This window comes from Rhinolophus sinicus, chromosome 3 (assembly GCF_057876585.1).
Source record: "Rhinolophus sinicus isolate RSI-liver-muscle chromosome 3, RSI-T2T, whole genome shotgun sequence".
In the NCBI taxonomy this organism is placed as follows: Eukaryota; Metazoa; Chordata; class Mammalia; order Chiroptera; family Rhinolophidae; genus Rhinolophus; species Rhinolophus sinicus.
In genome coordinates this window covers 74,211,111-74,229,587 of record NC_142503.1, presented here as the reverse complement: position 1 = coordinate 74,229,587, position 18,477 = coordinate 74,211,111, and the positions used below count along the sequence as shown (strand labels likewise).

The following is an 18,477-nucleotide window of genomic DNA, read 5'->3' as shown; positions in this document are numbered from 1 at the left end:
GTGTAGCTTTTTTTCTTTTTTTTTAGGTATTTTATAGTTGTTTCTTCACCAGTTTATTAATTTCCTAGGGCTGTGATAAAAATTACCACAAGCTGAGTGGCTTAAAACAACAGAGGTTAATTCCCTCACAATTATGGACACTGCTGAAAGTCTGAAATCAAGGTGTCAACAGGGCCATGCTCCCTCCAAATGCTCTGGCGACATATCCTTCCTTGCCTCTTCTAGCTTCTGGTGGTTTCAGGCAACCCTTGGTACTCCTTGCCTTGTAGACACATCACTTCAATCTGTACCTGTGTCAGTGGTGCTCTTCTTATGTCTCTGTGAGTGTCCCCGAGTCATAATTTTCCTCTTAAAAGGACACCAGTCATTGGCTTAGAGCCCACTCTACTCCAACACAACTTGACTATATCTGCTGAGAGCCTATTTCAAAATACAATCACATTCACAGGTTCTGGGTGACCATAAATTTAGTGAGACATTATTCAGTACAACCAGCAAGGCGAAGCCCATAATGTAGGATTGTTCTGAAGATCAAAGATCTTATTTGTGAAATACCCAGTACTATGCCTGACGTTAATGGCTATTCAATATATGTTAACTTTACACTTCTCCTTTGCTGAGTTTCATGTCAAACTTTCAAGAGTTGAAAAAGATATGGTATTTTTATGTACTGGAATAAGATTTCCTGATAACAGGGTCTCTGATGTCTGTCTCCTGAGATTTCAGTGAGTCTCCTTGACCCATACCAGCTTAATGTATTGTCAGTTTGTCTCAGAAACTAATCTTAGAGTTGTATGTAATGCATTTAGATACTAGACAAAGACAAATTAGAATTTAGAACTATCTGCACTGAAACTAAACCAGAAGAGTAAGCATTGAATAGTTTTTAAATATCAATGTGCATTTGGTTATTATAATGTAATATGCTAGAAGATTTGATGGAGGAGATCTGAGATGTCTATTTTTTTACATTTTTAAAAATTTATTGGGGTGACAATGGTTAGTAAAATTACAAAGGTTTCAAGTGTACAATTCTGTAATACATCACCTATATATCACATTATATGTTCACCACCCAGAGTCAGTTCTCCTTCCATCACCATATATTTGACCCCCTTTACCCTCTTCTACCATCCTCCCTCTCCCCTTACCCTCTGGTAACCACTAAACTGTTGTCTGTGTCTATGAGTTTTTGTTTGTTTATTTGTCTTGTTCCTTTGTTGCTTTCAGTTTTATATTCCACATATCAGTGAAGGCATATGGTTCTCGACTCTTTCTGACTTATTTCACTCAGCAAAGTAATCTCAAGATCTATCCACGTTATCGCAAATGACAACATTTTACTTGTATCTTTTCTTATGGCAGAATAGTATTCCATTGTGTATATATACCACATCTTCTTTATCCAATCATCTATCAAAGGACACTTTGGTTGTTTCCATATCTTGGCCACCATAAATAAAGCTGCAATGAACATCGTAGTACATGTATCTTTACGGATAAACCCCCAAAACAAAACAAACATTTAAAACTGCCCCAGCTATGTGGCTGTTACTCTCACGCTCCACCTGCAGGTCAAAATTTCTAGTCTTCTTGCCAAAGTACTATTTGTTCCAAAAAGCTTTAAAAATACCTATTTTAAAAGCAGAAATATTTAGGTTATAGACTTAAAAATAATATTTTCCTATTTATTCAAATGTATAATCCTGGAAAAAAATTCTCATTTTTATTCATTTTCACCAAGTTTTTTCATTCATGTATACACCCACACATACAAATAATTACTTCTGGAAGATTTTAAGAAAAGCCTTTCTTTTGTATACAAGGAAAATGAATCACCATAAAGTAGTGGATTCATTTGAAAACCAAACAGCTGTAGCAAAATTAACATAATTCAAAATGCATGCTGCAATTTTTATGCTTTGGAAAAGGTTTAAATTTAACTTTTGCAGGAAATCATAGAAGAAAAAAATGCTCACAATCCTGTCCACTCATCCCAGTTGAAAATCAGAAAATAAAAGCATTTATTGTGAAATTATTTCTATTCATAGGAAGAAATTTCTAAAATGCTAATGCCTCACAAACATGCTAATGCTTTTAATAGTAGTGTTTCAAAGATATGTGGTCACATGCATATGCTCTGAATAGAGATATAGGTAACAATCAAAAGAGCTCTACTAGAGAACTGAGAATCTGAAAATTTTTATGAATCAATTTTCTCATTACTATTTCAAACTATTTCATGCAAATTTTGATTAAATACATCTCTGCCCACATTTCTAAATAGATATATGTTTGTATCTGTATGTCTATGTACATGTGTGTGTGCATAAAGGTGCACACACACACACCACCATAGAGAGAGGAAATGTTTTCCTGAAATTTAAAAGAGCCCACTAAGTCAGGCAGAGAAAGACAAATATTATATGATTTCACTTGTATGTGGAATCTAAAGAACAAAATAAACCAATATAGAAAACAAACAAACTTGTAAATACAGAGAACAAACTGATGGTTGTCGGATGGGAAAGGAGTTTGGGGGAATGGGTGAAAAAGGGGAAGGGATTAAGTACAAATCGTCAGTTACAAAATCGTCACAGGAATGTGTAGTACAACACAAGAAAGGTGGTCAATAATTGTAATAACTATGTATGGTACCAGGCGGGTACTAGACATATCAGCGTGAAAAAAAAAAAAGATATAATCCATTAATCCCTAATCATGTTTCCTTTATATTAGATAAATTCATATATATTTTGGCATCAAGGTATTTAACATGTATAATGGTCACCAAATCTTCCTTTAAAAAACAAATCCTTACAAATAGATTTAGTCTACAAAATAGTCTATCAGATATTTGTTCTAATTGTGGAAATTTGGTTAATACAGAACCTATGAGTATGTGTTAAAATTAAGTTTTACTTTAGAAATAATTTGCAACCTTAAGCATATTTTTCAAAGGATCCAAAATTAACTGGTTTATTAACATATATAAAAGTTACACACTAACATAACCATTACTTAGACATTTTAAAGGAAAATTACCTGATATCCATTTAGATCCGTATAAAATCTGTTTTTGCTGTTTATGTTAGAAGAAATTCTCATTGCAATCTCGCGGTTATGTTCTTTTCGGATGTCCACAATATTAGACACTTCCACAGACTGTCCTTCAATTCCTAAATTTAAAATAATACTTACATTAATAGAAAGAAAGAAATTGTCCCGTTTTTCTTAAATATGCTATACAGAACTCCTTCCAAAGTTACGTATATTTTCCTGTTTTCTGTCTCCTATCTTTACCATCTCTCATATGCTAAGTGGTCACAATTCACCTTTTTTAAAAAAAAATATCAGACGGTAGATAACGTTTATTCAGGTGCACATATAACTTAACAGAAAGATGAAGAGGTTGGGATGAGATAAATGTAGATGAAATGCCAATGATTCCCCAATGAGTTCTAGAAGGGAAAGAGGACGTTAAATGAGGAAAGGTCAGCCCTACTACAGGCCAGGCCACCTCTCGTCCGCACCGCCATTCCCCAACAGAGCCATTCGAGCCTACGTCTTCACCATTCTCTCCTTACACACTGGAAATGACGAGCAGTGAAATTTATACCCTGTTGGTTCAAGAGACAGTGTATTATAGCCCATGATCTATATGTAGGAAAAGAGACAGGAGAGCCAATGAGACGATTTATGGCTGAAACCGATATTACCATATTAGTTTTAAGAAGCATAATCTGGGGAGCTCCCCAGAACTTAAATCAATTTTAACCGAGTTTGGTATCACTTGGGACCCTGGTTATGGAGTGATTCATTGTGTCCTTTGGTATGTAAAGCAGAAGACAGCTTGAAAAAGTCCCAGACATATTAAGCAGTTTTTGTTTGTTTGTTTGTTTTTTGGGTTAACCCTAAAGTGTTTACTAATTTCTATCTATTGTGCTGCCCTAACTGCATGGTCAGGTCCTCAGTAGAGCGTAGGGTCCATTTCAGAGATGGAGAGAGGAGTTACGAAGAAGCCCAACACTCTTAATACAGATCACGGGTGTACAAGAGATATATAGGATCTTTTAAGAAGGAGAGCAATTAGGAAAGTGACCAACAGGAGAAAGACTGGCCCTATCCTATTTCATAAGGCTGAAGTCTTTTGAGACACTTATTGGACACTCACTTGCAGTTGTTATTCATAACTGACTTCTCTCTACTCCTCACAGACAATCTGTTACTCTGTGCTGATAACCAACAACACTCTTTAGACAAAGAGGGCTGTGTAAAGAAAAATGGGGATGGGAAGAAAGGAGTGAGGAAGACTTTTTTCTAAGAGCCAAGAAGAATCACCGGAGCTTACAGAAGGTGACAGCAAAGAGTTAGAGTAAAGGAAGTTTGAACCTGTGGGATTTGAGGAAAAGAATGTAAATGCAGCTGGCCCTGGCACTGTAGGTGTACATGAAAATAACACTGGCGATTATAAAGCATAAATAATAACATGGTGACAATACTAAACAGGCTGAAGCCTTCATCAACAGGATTTTCAGAATGCTCACAGAAAGAAGTTCTCTTGTGGTAGGTTTTGCCCTCCCAGCTCAACAACCTCAGTCAGAACTAACTTCAGTTCCTTCTCATTCTTATAAAGCTATTGTGACTATGGTCTCCATGGGTGGGGGAAGGGGGTGACTCTTTTTCCTGCTTTATGTCCACAGTCTGAACCACTAACCTCTGCCAGTTAAATATACACATATATTTCCTTCTGAGAATTACCCGAAGAATTTGCCGAGATCTCCACTACTACTGGGATGTTAAAAAAAAAAAAAAAAAAAAATCACATGCACTGATGATAGAACAACAGTATCTTCTTTGAACTAGGAAAAGTATTACCTAAAATGCAAATTATTGTCTCAGTATACTTAGATTAACCAGAATATTGTTTAAAAACCAAATGAAGTGCATACTCAATTTTAATAAGACAAGATTCTACAAATGAACCCAAGACACCCCAAATCCAAAATGTAGTACTAGGGATGACAGTACTCATGTAGCATTGGGGAAAACAGCAGGTGACAAGTAAACTCTAATCTACTGGAAGCATCTGTAGTGTTTTTAGCACTGCTTTCATGTTTTCTCCTCTCTCCAACCTAGAGGGGTCAACAGAATACATGAATTGAAATAAAGTCTTAACAAAGCAGAGCGTCATTAATTTCAAGTCATGTATCGCTGGAAAACATTTACAAAAGAAAATGCTTCAGGAAAAAAATAATAATTTCACTTTACCTCTAGCAATAATATATTATTTCCGTTGAGAAAATCATCTTTTGCAAACTCAGTATTATGCTCAAATCCTATTGTGGCAACAAATGCTTAAAGCTCCTTTGAAAGAAGCCTCTATGTACATTCACAATTCAGCAAGACGTTAATTTAAATTCTGTGATACAACAGACTTTTAAAATAAGATCAAACTTTAATATACATTAATACATATATATGAACAATCCAAATAAAACATGTCACGGTAATGAAAGCAAAGAGGGTATCCCTGAGTTCTCAAAGAAAGTTATTATTTCTTTAAAGAATATGTGAGAAGGAGAGAGAGGACTGCGAACTTTTCCTATTCAGTATCAAGAATTCCCTAACGTGTCCCATGCCACTCCCAAGGAAGATCACAGGATTGACAGGAGTACCTGGGAAGCAGGGGTACAAACCCAGGGGTCCCAGTGGTCTGCTGTGTTTGCAATACGTGGCAGCAAAACATATTTTTAACAAAGTGGTTCTCCCTGAGCATGGCTGGCCAGGGCTTTCTGAGACCCTCTGTTTTTCCTTCAATCCTGGGGAGAAAAATAGCTTCTACTTTATAAGAGTAGTGCATGGGGGTCAGTGAGGTGATGTTATTCCCACATTTCAACGAAGAGATATAAGTGCCCTCTTGCTGTTAATGCCTCATACTATGCCTTGGAGAAGAGAGAATGGAGACTGTTTATCCATATTAACACAGGCAATGCAAGGTAAGAACAGAGCCTGTCCATCAGCGAAAAACTATAATAGAGAAGTCAGGAGTCTTTCCTCAACTGTTTTTTCATCCTCCCAGTCTGTTAGCGTCTCACAGACACAGACTGTTTTATACACCATCTTTGCATTCCAGTTTTTAACAACATTTTGGACATGTAATAGTTGTTGAATCACTATTAAACAGAATTAGTTAAGATGTGAGACGCAGTATCACATCATGCAAAATTTACTGACATGGGAGGAAATGAAAAGAATGAGGTAAGTCTGTCCAGGCAAAGAAAGATCTGATGAAAAAAGCAAATGCAACACAAAGTATAATAAACTTTATGCTGAAAAGGGACACAAACACAATACTATACTTTTCTACAGGTGTGTGTGTGTGTGAGACAGAGCAAGAGAGAGAGAGAGAGAGAGAGAGAGAGAGAGAGAGAGAGAGAGAGAATACACACAGGAGAGAACAGGTAAGTATTCTCTCTCTTGATCAGTGGATAGAGGCCAGGCACAGATTCCAGAGAAATTTTACCTTAGATCTGTAAAGTGTGAAATTTTTGTCAAGAGTATACATATATATTATTTGTATTTATATACATAAAAATAATTGTGAAGCATTTTTAATAGAAGAATATTTCCTAAGAAGGCAGGGGAAAAATAAAACTAAGTAGGCAAGGGATGAGGACATGAGGTCGGGCTGTGTCACAGGGAACATGCTTTGGGAGTGCAACAGCTTCCGGCCGACAGGCTCCTAGAAGTACTCTCAGAGCGATGCTGGTCTCCTTAGAGCCATCTCCCACAGGTGGATCAGGACGGAGGGGACAGAAAAGAAAGGGCATCACCCTCCCGACTTTGTTGCTTAGCACCAGTCTTAAGGAAACCAAAAAGGTACGCCTGAGAGTCTGAAGAGAAAAATTGGAGGGCATCTCTGACACATCCCTGTGTTTTAAGGAAGAGATGGAAGAAACATCAGGGAGGGTATAGGTGACTGTGAGGAATGCAGATAGAAAGCCTAAAGTCATGGCCCTGAGCAGCAACTGATATAAAATCTATCTGAACAGCCTAATTCAACTCTGAACTGCAGAATCTCAGAGTTGATCCAACAACCCTCTCCGCCTCTCCAGATTACCTTATTCTAGCAATTTTGAAATGCAAAGTACAACTTTCCTAATAAAGATACCTGATAAATCAGATGTTACTCTCACTACACTCAAATGGTTATAAGAGTGAGAGGCAGCATCTGGGTAAAAGAGCAAAAGAGAGGCTTACTCACACCCTGGCAAGAATCAAATATCGTATTGGTGGTACTCGATGTATGATTAGTACAAGTCATTAGATCAAGATAGAATAATAGCAACTGGCCCACACTCACTTAGGAAAATGAAAAGTGATGGTGAGACCCCTAGGAAATGTTTAAACCTTCAAACAAATGTTTAATTGGAATTTGACATAGATATGAAACCACATAAAATTAATCCTCCAAAAAAAAAAAAAAATCTAAGATTGTAAACAAGGTCTTCAGTAAGTGTCCTTAAAATGTGGCTCTTGGGCAGAAACGGAACCTTGCTATCTAATTGTCCTCATCCCTTTTCTTCAAATCTGTGCCTGAACAGAGAAGGTGGCTGAGCCATAATCACTTTACAGCAGAAGTAGGACAATAACAGCTGGCGTAAAAAACAGGGGTTCTAATTTTTAATATCCCCCGCCCCAATTCTGGGGGTATTTTATTTTGTATTTAAATAATCAAAAATATAAAAATACCTTTCCCACTATGTATTTACTTTTGTGATGTTTTTGTGAACTTATCCAACTTAACTGGGAGTCTACACTTACAGTTTTTAATGCTCAGTTCAGAACATTTAGGTGAATGACAATTCTCACAACAACGATAAATTTAGTAGGTCAATATGGAGATGTTTCTAAAAATCAAATATCATGACTATATTTTTTAAAAACTGCATTCATATCTGAAAGTACTGAAAATAAAAATGGTAATAATTCCCACAAGTGGATGACCTTTTTCTCCATGTTGACTTATTCAACTTATCATCCATTATAAGATCTAATTTATCCTCTGAGGTACTTGCAGATTTCTGGGTCTGTAAATGTTCACATTGATTATTTCTCCACAAGTGAAAATTTCAACATCTGCTTTCATGAATACAAATTTTAGTAAATTTCATTACAAGTCTCAAATTTAAGAAAACGATGATGTACCACTTTCTTTTACTTATAAAACGCTGGATAAATAACTACCACTACTTACTGATGAATTTACAATAAGCTAGGCACTAATCTACATATTTTATGCTTTTCATGTCAGTAATTCTCACAATGGCATAAGGTAAATGCAGACTAGGAAAGCTATAACATTTGGTCATATGGACTGCAAAGTTTGGTTAAAGATTATAACAGTTAAGTGTGACATACTTGAAGAAGGCCTAATAACTGAAAAATACACTACAAAACTGGGAAGCTATCTTTTTTTCTCCCCACATAAACACTGATTTTAAGAAACAGGGTTTTTGGAAGCTCTGTTTGGAGGAAACAACACCTACATCAGTAATATACCAAGGGTGCCAAAAAAAAAAAAAGTATGCATATGACTTGTATTCATCTTTTGTTATCGGTATAAATTGAGCATTACAATTTTAATACAGTTTTTTGCCTTTCTTAAAACGTGTATACATTTTTTTTTGGCACCCTCTGTATGTTTTCAAATCCCAAAGAGACAGGTCTAAAAGCCTTTCTTTTGGAAAGTGAATAAAACAGCTCAGAACCCCAGAGCCTTCTGTCACCTCCCCCATAATCCAGCTTTATGGGCTGGTCTAGGACAAGGGACAGAAGAATTCTGGAACAATCAGGATGGTCTGTTTTCATACCCTCCACACTGACAGTCATTCTGAACTCATCTACTTCCTCTTCTCCCAAACACACTCCTTTGTAAGGTGCCTTTAGTCAGGAAGCTCGGATTCCATAGATTCTCATTCCTCAAGCGGATCTGCCTGAAACGGACCTGCCACGGAGGCTCGTGCTTCTTCCTTTTCCCACTTTCACTATTCTTTCTCCCAGCTTAAAACAAACAAACAAACGCCCTCCCACATAATTAGCATACCTCTCACCCACCCTAACTCCACTGGGTGCTGAACAAAGACAATTTAAAATATTGAAATATAACCCAAAAAATAAAATAAAATACTGAAAGAAAAGTAAGAGAACTAGATGTCAACTTAAAAATATGTAATAGTCACTACGTCCTTCAAATTCTTCAAGGAACAAGGGAATTTCATCTAACCAAACCCATTTCATGCTTCATGATATTCTTTTCCTCCTTTCTGCCCAGTCAAGTGACATTTCTCCAAGACCTGGCATCTCAACAACTCTACTCCTTATCAAATCTTCCCCAATTTCCCCAACTCCCCCAACCCTCAATGACCACTCTCTCGTAATACTTGACTAACGCATCTGGCCTGTACGTCCTCTTAAGGAGATACAACACTGAGTATGTGCCAGGCTTTAGGTATGTTAACTCAGTTAATCCTCCCACACTCCTGTAAAATAGACTATTATTGTCACCATTTTCAGGATGAAACCGAGGCCAGACAGTTAATAACCTGGACAAGATGAAACAGCTGGTAAGCGGCTGAGCTGGGATGGGAGCTGGGAATGAAATGCAGGTGGGCTAACTCCAGAGTCTGAGCTCTTAACCATCACACTTCCCCCTGGGTCTCCCATCCCTGTGCCCTTCATCAGAGTTTAGAACACATTTGAGGGGATGCAGTTCCCCTGCTAAAAAGCCTTTAAAGCAGCAGCTGCTGTCAGCCCCCAAGATAACCTCTGAGTTCTGATTTTGTGTAACCAGAATGTGCTTGTAGTTCCTTAAAATAACCTTCGCTTTCATGCCTATAGGGAATAATCAGATTCGACACATAGCACCTTATTTCAATTTTTAAAAGTTCCAATTAACAGGAAAAAAAAAATCCTTAGCAGTCAATTGCATATTATGATATTCAAAAAATGTCTTAATTACCTAAGTCTGCCTACCCATAACTTACTTAATACTTTTTACTCTTAAATCAAACTAAATACGGAACGTAGTCTTGGGAAAAAATGAGACATTGATTGCAAGCCCTTTAAATATCCTCATGAATCTTTTTATGGAAATAAAAACTTCAGTGAAGCTCTGAGACCTTGTTTACAAGTGGGAGGACTCCAGTGATGGGAACCCCAGATTCAAACAGCCTAAGGAGGTGAATGTAGAAGCAGGGAGTCAAGCACCAGAGAGACTGTATGTGATACCAAATTTTGTGAAGACTCTTAGATGGTTACACCTCATTGCCCATCTAGTCTTTCTATAGTTTAAGTAATGGAGTCCTTAAGAAAATAAAGACCAAAGTCAAGGTCACTAGAGTTTGCTTACAGGTGAAACTAAGGATTTGGATCTTTAATTTCAATATGATTCTCTTATATGTTTAACTAGATGAAGTTCATTTTGACTCTCTAAAAGTCCAGGATCGTATTATGAATCTATTTAGGCTTTATATTCAAGACAGAAAAAAATTAAGTAACCTCTCTTTGACTGCTACATATGTCCATGCAAGGAAATTATAAGTCGTTTCAGCCAAAGGAAAGTCTTTTGTTCCATACTTTTTGATGGCAGTTCATTACATTTTACCTCTAGGCTATTTGCTTTCTTTTAGCAAGAACCATTACATACAGCCCTCTTATAATATGTTGGTGGAAAACAGGCAAAAGTATTGCATTTAAGATATTTCTCCTAAGGGTTGAAACATGGTTTACACACTCACTCCCTCACTCGCTCACAAACACCTGCCTAGGAGAACATAGTCTTGGTGGGGAGGGGAGGCAGAGTGAGTGATAAACCTTGAAGGTATATAACAGATCTGGAACCTGAACCTTGTGCCAGTGAAAATGTACAAGACACATTGGTAACCCATAGCAACCTAATTCTTCAAAGTGGCTGTTGATGTCAGAAAACTAGGGCACGAAAATCTAATAATTACGGCTCTGAAGATAAATGAAGCCATAGCTGGCAAATGTCACTTACTGATCATTGTGTCACTGCAAGGTGTGTACTTTCTGTGACGGTACGGTATCAAATATAACACAGGGGGACACAGGGGCTTCTGCTTGTATTATATTCTATCTTCTAATCCAAGATTAATGGCAAAACTAAAGTAGCCTTCCTGGTAATATTTAAAGCTTCAACATAATGAAAGATGTTTACACTACAGTAACAATCCTCACCTCTCCCATCTTTTCCCCCAGAAAAATGTTATTTTCTACAAACTAAATAATCTGTTAGAAATCATAAAATAGTTCCCAAAGGGCATTCATTAAATATTGTCACCATGAAATGGATTTCTTATTCAACCTGATATAAGGCCAAACATTATGTTTCATTAGAAATCTCTGACATTGCTCTATGTTTTGGAGCTTTTAAAGCTAGTGAGCATAAGATTTCCTCTAATTTAATATTTCTAGAAATCTTTTGAATGTGATGTTTGAGTGATAATGAAAAGAAAAACACAGGGCTTTTTAAGAGCTCAAGTGATGTTAAAAGGACTTTAAATGGCACCTCTTACTATTTTCATTATCTGGAGCGAACGCAAATAGAGAAGCTAAAGTTAAATACCAAACCCAAAACAAAACCAGGAGTCAAATTTGAACCCAGGCCTCCAATTCAGTTTGTTTCAAGATCAATAATGACTCTTGATGCCTATACCTAACTGACCACCTGGTCTTTCTATAGTTAAAGAAACAGAGTCTTATACAGTTTTTATAATTTGGGAAGTATTGTTTGATTTTGTTCTTGATTTTGTTTCTTCCTGAGACTTAATTTGGGCAAAGTTACTTTGGGGAGAAAAGAGCCAAAGAGTAACTAAAAAAAAAAAAGAGACTGAGGAATTTAAGGATATTTTGTCAGGTTTGCATTACTTTAGTTTTTTAAACGATTGTTTCAAGTAAATTAAATTTGAAAGGTTTAACAGAGACACTCAATAAAGACAGACAATCCATAATATTAAATCATTTTCTGTTTCTTTTGTTGCTGAGAGATAGTAAAATATTTTGTATCACTAACTGGTTTAGTAAACTAATACAATTACAGTATGTAATCACAAGAAACTTCCATTTCTTTCTGGATCATAAATTTGACACTAACAACAAACGGGCTCTAATCATTAATACTCATCCAAATGAATGTATCTGGTCAGTTTAGAGGGGGCAAAATCAGCATATATCCAGAAATAGTTTAATAAGTTACATTCGAGAATAATTATTTTTGTTAAGAAATATTAAACCAAAAACTATCTGCAAAAGCATGGAAACTGGCTGAAGTTTTCTCTGCACCTAAGATGAGAAGCCACATTCTGTTTATGCATTTTGATCAATCACCCAGATGCCTGGTTTGCATGAGGCCAAAGATGAAAACACTAAAGGCTTTCAAGTCCTTCTCAGCACAGATGCTTTGACGCAGCATAACCAAACCCCTCTAAGGTAGCTTGAATGCCTAGAGAGTCAAAAAGCTCAGAAAACTTCTCAGCTTTCTCACAGACCTTGATTAGTGATTTAATTAAAACTCCAGTGAGCCAGGATCCAGACAACCTGCGCCCTCACGCAATGATGTATGAAAGAAAAGGATAAATGGAAGTGGGTCATGAAGGCTATGGAGGAAAAGATCCATCTCCACAATTGGGTTTATTTTTTCCAGGAGGAGAAAATTTGTCTAGACAGGCTCAAATACAAATTTGGAAGGGTACATAGTTTGGAAGAAAGCCTTTCAGGTGCTCTGGTATCTCCATCCATCTCCCACCAACTACTTTCAGGTTGGGGAAAAAAAAAAAAAAAAGTGCTCTGGGACTTGACAGAGAGAGAGAAAAAAAAGACGGATACATCGCTTCAAATAGCTATATATGCTGGTTTCAGGTCCAATCCAAGCAAGCACAGTAAAATACATCTGGAGAAGCACTCTAAGTTAACCTCAAATTATACCTAAATTACTTATCTGTTATTTCCTACAAGGTTCTGAAGCTTTCTGCTTTCAAGCTACAAAAAACAAGTATCAGGACAAAAATGCTTCACTCATTTATTTCACCCACTGAGACATCCAGAGGCAACCTGAGTCTACGCGTGTATTTATTATTATCGTTATGCTCATACTCTAAATGCCCTGTTCAGAACAACCTCTATTTCTTCACTGATTAATCAGAGTCACTTCTGCCACCATGGAGGGCCAGGAGTCAGTTAAATTTCAGTGGCCCCTGCTCCTGTGAAAGGGCTATTAGTCAGCTACTGGGCATTTCTGAATGCCCAGAGGAGAGGGGAAGAAGAGACAAAAACAAGTATTAGTTTTAATTAGTTCTATTAGTTTGTCGGAATAAGTAAACAGGCAAGTTGGAGCCTATTAATTTCCAATTCGAACACAGGGTTATGATGGCAAGCTAACTTACAGCCACAGCAGCAGAAAGGGGCCCTCTAATTTATAGAAACCATCCTTTGATGTGAGATCTACATCTCCTGGAAAACCCCAAAAAATAAGAAGTTGCAGTGACAGTAACAGAAGCAAATAAAAGCAAAAGCAATTAAGCAAATATACTTGAGGAGGTGGAATTTCCTGATGTGGTGCTTCAGCATTTACTCTGAGACACAGTCTATGTCTGTGGAGGGTGCCAAAAAATGTATGCGCATTTTAAGAAAGAAAAAAAAACTGTATTAAAATTGTAATACTCAATATATACCGATAACAAAATACGAATACAAGTCACATGTATACATTTTTTTGGCACCCCTGGTGTAACTGATGAAAAACAATGGTAAAGCCAACTGATGACACAGGTCTGTGACAAAGTGCACCGTGCTATACTCAAGGAAGAACTTTTCCATTTAAAGAAAAACAATAGTTTTCAGCAAATTGAAAAGTAGGTAAGTGCATTCCTTGTATGACAATGCTATTTTCTATCTGTAAAGTGAAACCTTTGGCCATAGCTGAAAATGTAGTTTTAGAGCTTTCAAAGATGTTAAACAATGGCTTACGCAAGAGTACAAAGGGATGGATGGTCAAAAACATTGTTTCTGACTTATGAGAGGTTTGGGGAAACTCAATGAAAAATTATTTCAGAACTATAGACTTTCTTACAGGTAGCAAAGTGATTGCAGATAACTGTGGAAGTCACATTTAGAACACAAAATTAGCATCTATTATAACTTTTCCCATCTTTCAGAAGGCCTTTTAGTTTTTGATTTAACATACAAATCACGAGTTATGCTGAAAATATATCACATTATGACCTAAGAAGTCACATGATAAAGTTTGTCATACCTGAAATGCTAGCAAGAGGCAAACATTAATGAAATTTGTAGTAAAAAAAAAACAAAAAAAGAAATAAAAGCAAAATTAAATTTAGACACTGAAATTAGAAAACTAAACTTCAGCTAATAAATTCCATGAACACAGTACTCTTTGCTTCCCAATAACACGTAGAAAGTAAACAGTGCCTACCCATACATTTTATCACTATTTTGAATAGTGCTTTTTTGTCTACTTGTTTGAAGACTCTGGAAAAAATATTTTTCCTTTTCTAATTTTTTCAGCTTAGCTAAGAGCAAAGAAAAATTTAAAGTGGCCTTTTCCTAAGGTCCTTTTCTAAGAGAGGTGATACCTGGGAACCTGGTAAACGCCTGGTGACTAGGATTAAATGTGTAGTCGGAAAAGTACTCCATTCTCAAAACACTGAATTCAAAACCAGCCAGCATGACTGTACAATTCTGACAGTGTCTGGGAACCACAGCTCTACCCAGACCCTATGGAAGGCCCAGTGCTAATGCCTACACTGAAGTTCCTGAAGGGATCAAAGGCTGTTTCCTACCACTTGATTAATAAAGATGCTGCTTAACACGGTCCTAAAAGTGGTAAACGATTCCCTGATTTAATACTTTTAACAGCTAAAGAGTTGTAAGCAGACAGAACTCGTGTAGAACATTCTTTTATAGTTAAATTCCAGTGATACCTGCTATTGCAATACAATCTATGTTTAAGGCAGGCTGCGTGCACACACGTTTGTGTGTCTCCCACTAACTGGAAGCTCTATTTGACATAATTTCCATTCTATAAAATAAAAACAACATTGTTTTTAGATCTTAGAAATAAAGTTTCCAGTTAATGAGCTCATGACTAAGACAAATATTGCAGTAAGAAAGAGAAGATATACAGAAAAAAAAAAAGAAACATGTATATGTAGGGAGAGTTACATGTTTTACCATGTTTGATTATCAAAGGGTAAATATTATATTTTAAATTACATAAGTAGGATGTCAAGATTAGACAGATTATATCATCTCCAAAACTCAATTGCTGATTTGTTAAAAACAGCACAAGAAAAGCAAGAATTCAATCACCAGTGTACACGTTTCACAACTGTGTCTCTTTGTTTTCTTACCGTGTATGTTGTACAGTCGGACTCTATGGGTAACATGTTCAAAATAGCAAGTCACATCCGAATAAAACTTTCCACGTTGCACTCTGACAAGGGGCAATGTTGTGTAAACATAGGGCTGAGGAAGAAATGACATTTTTAAGAAAAAATATTTTGGCTTTTAACTTTTCCAAAAAACGTTTATTAGTTTCCAAAATGGCAAACATAGATCACCTGACATTTGTAATTTCAAGTAAAAACCAAACCTTACCAAGTATCAGAATATACACTTGCTATCAACATTGAACATAAGGTTTTTCGTTATACAAAAATTGTTGAAAATAGAAAATAAAAATGTGTGCAACTTGATTGGCCTAGATCTACAAATATTCCTCCCAGCTATAAAAATTTCTAATTAAAATTCTTCTGTATTGTCCATACGGTATTTATTAGAAAGAACAATCTTTATACAGTGGTGACATTTTCCCAGGCAAAAATTTATTATATCCATGGCCCCCTAATGTGTCAGGGGTCGGGTCAAATGGCAGGGCTGACCACAGGGAGTCATCTGAACAAACAGGACACAGGATTCAGAAATATAGTTTAAACACGGTTAGGTTTACTACTCTATAAATATACTGCCCTTTAACTTGAAGGAACTACCTGAATATAAAGCAAATTCACAAACTTGGAAAAAACTATGGCGACTATTGGTTCAGTTTTCATTATTTAGAATCTAGATTCAAAAAAATATGGGACTAAAACATGTAACTTATGTGACATAGGAACAAATTTAAAGCATTTATGAAGAGTTATATTTTCTTAAGTATTACACACCTTGCAAAGTTCAACAATAGCATAAAAAGCTAGGCTTGCAATGTGAGCTACTTAAGTAGCATAAGATTTTCCAGAACTGTGTAATTTTCTTCCAAATTTACCTCTTTGGCCAGAGAATAATACCCTGAAATTAATAGTTTACAAAATTCGTGTACTTACTTACCATATAGCTAGAAAGTAAGGGAGGAGAATGAAACCTGGGATGGTGATATCTGGGCTCCTGCCTTTTTCTGATACACCCAGTGGTATCTTTCCCTGATGTTCTTTAATTTTCTCTTTGTAAACATATGGTAATTCTCTTTGTCCTCCTATCTAATATTAGAACTATTTAAAGATAATTTTACGGAAATTAATTACCACTATCTGTGCATAATCCATAGCACAGCTACTTTTTTTTTAAGTATAAGAATAGTTAATCAAAACAAAATGCCTGGCCAATAACAAAAGCTGTTAAGTAAGAACAAACTGATAATAGCTTATACTTAGGATCACTGCACGTTCTGGAATGCCTACTATGAGCTGTGGCTTACCTTTAATTCCTCACTGATTTAAAAAGACCAAAACAAACAACAAAAAAACTAGAATCCTTAGTGCGGCCTACACAATCCCTTAAAATCTATATTTGATTTTGGTTAACAGGCTTTTCTACATTGTAGAACAAAAGTAACATTTGCAGGAGACAGGTCCCTATGCAACAAAATATGGAGAATATTTAACTTATCTTGAAGTGGAGAAAGCCTGTTTAAGTATAAAAGCAAAGGGAGGAAATTTAAAGAAAAAAAAAATACAGAATTGACCGTGCAAAAATTAAACACCACTGTGACAGAAAAATAAAATAAAAAGTTAACAAATTAAATCAAACATTGAAAAAATTTTGCAATATATAGGAAAAAAGATTAATTTACCACATGTAAAGAATACTTACAGATCTGTAAGACATACCAATAAAAAAATGATCAAAGAACTTAAATAAAAACCCACAAAAGAAACATGAAAGCTAAATGTATAAAAGTTTAAGCTCACTAATAATCACAAAAATGTTAACAGTTAAAATATTTTTTACATATTATTACAGGTAAAACTTTTAGCAGGGCTAATTCTCAGTACTTGGAATGGTATACTAGAGAGCTACTCTCAAAAAACGCTGGTGGGAGTGAAGATGCAGGCCTTCTAGAGGGAAGATAAGTAGTACATATTGAAAACCTTAAAAGGCCTCAGCTACTGACACAAAATGACTCTTCTAAAAAGTTATTCTCAGGATTAAAAAAATGCTACAAAAAAAAAAAGCTTATCATAATGTCACTGTAGTAAAGCATTGGCAGAAAGTGTACATATGCAATAGTAGGAAATTCTTTTTTTTAAAAAACACGTACACAGACATACTTTCTTTTTTTTTGTGAGAACATTTCAGTTCTACTCTCTTAGCAAATTTCAATTATACAATATAGCTATCAACTACGGTCACCATGTTATACATTAGACTCTCAGACCTTATTCATCTTATACCTGAAAGTTTTTACACACAATAGTGCGTATTAAAATTGTTTTTGAAGAATATATCAGATTGTGAGCATTGTCACAGTGAAACATATATAACGCAGTAAGACAAACTTGAAAATTGGGGAAAAAGGGATATGTATAAATTAAAAGACAATAAATCAAAATGGTGGCTTTCACAGGCTTATGAAATAGTTGGTAAATTTTATTGTTTTCTGCATTCTCAGAAGGTGCCAAAATTTGCATATACTACCTTTTCAGTCAAGGATAGAAAAAAAGTTCAGAAGAAAAATGGCCCAGTAGGCAATCTATTTTTCTAGAATAACTTAGCTCAGCAACTTACCTTGGCTTCCCCATCAGGTAAGAAGAGGTAGGCACCACTTTTGTCCTTTTTACTTGTGGTCCCATACCATGAAAATTGTACTTTTACTTCATGACGTTTACCATCTTCTTTATTTATTATCTCCTAAACATAAAAATTTTAAAGACAACTCACTATTGAGATATTAATGATGTTGCATCTGGTTTTATGTATATGTCGATTTAAAAAAAATATCTCGGGATAGATTAAAAAATGCTAATAGTCTAATATTCACAATTCTAAGATGAACACCCAGAAATTTATACTTAGCTTAAGAATTTAAAACCTTCACAATAGAAACAAAAAGTCAGAACACTCTTCAAGGAAGAAAGAGATATACAAGAGATCTAGACC

At 35.8% G+C, this 18,477-nt stretch overlaps 1 protein-coding gene across 1 annotated transcript in view; it reads right to left on the bottom strand.

The window, feature by feature from the left end:
* Window positions 1-18,477, bottom strand: part of MAN2A1 (mannosidase alpha class 2A member 1) — a 167,374-nt gene that overhangs the window by 28,653 nt on the left and 120,244 nt on the right. The window contains exons 15-17 of the mRNA XM_019727767.3: window positions 18,106-18,228; window positions 15,453-15,567; window positions 3,046-3,179 (exon numbers count right to left, since the gene is read on the bottom strand). Of these exons, the coding sequence (XP_019583326.2) occupies window positions 3,046-3,179; window positions 15,453-15,567; window positions 18,106-18,228 (372 nt within the window). The remainder of the gene's footprint in view (window positions 1-3,045; window positions 3,180-15,452; window positions 15,568-18,105; window positions 18,229-18,477) is intronic.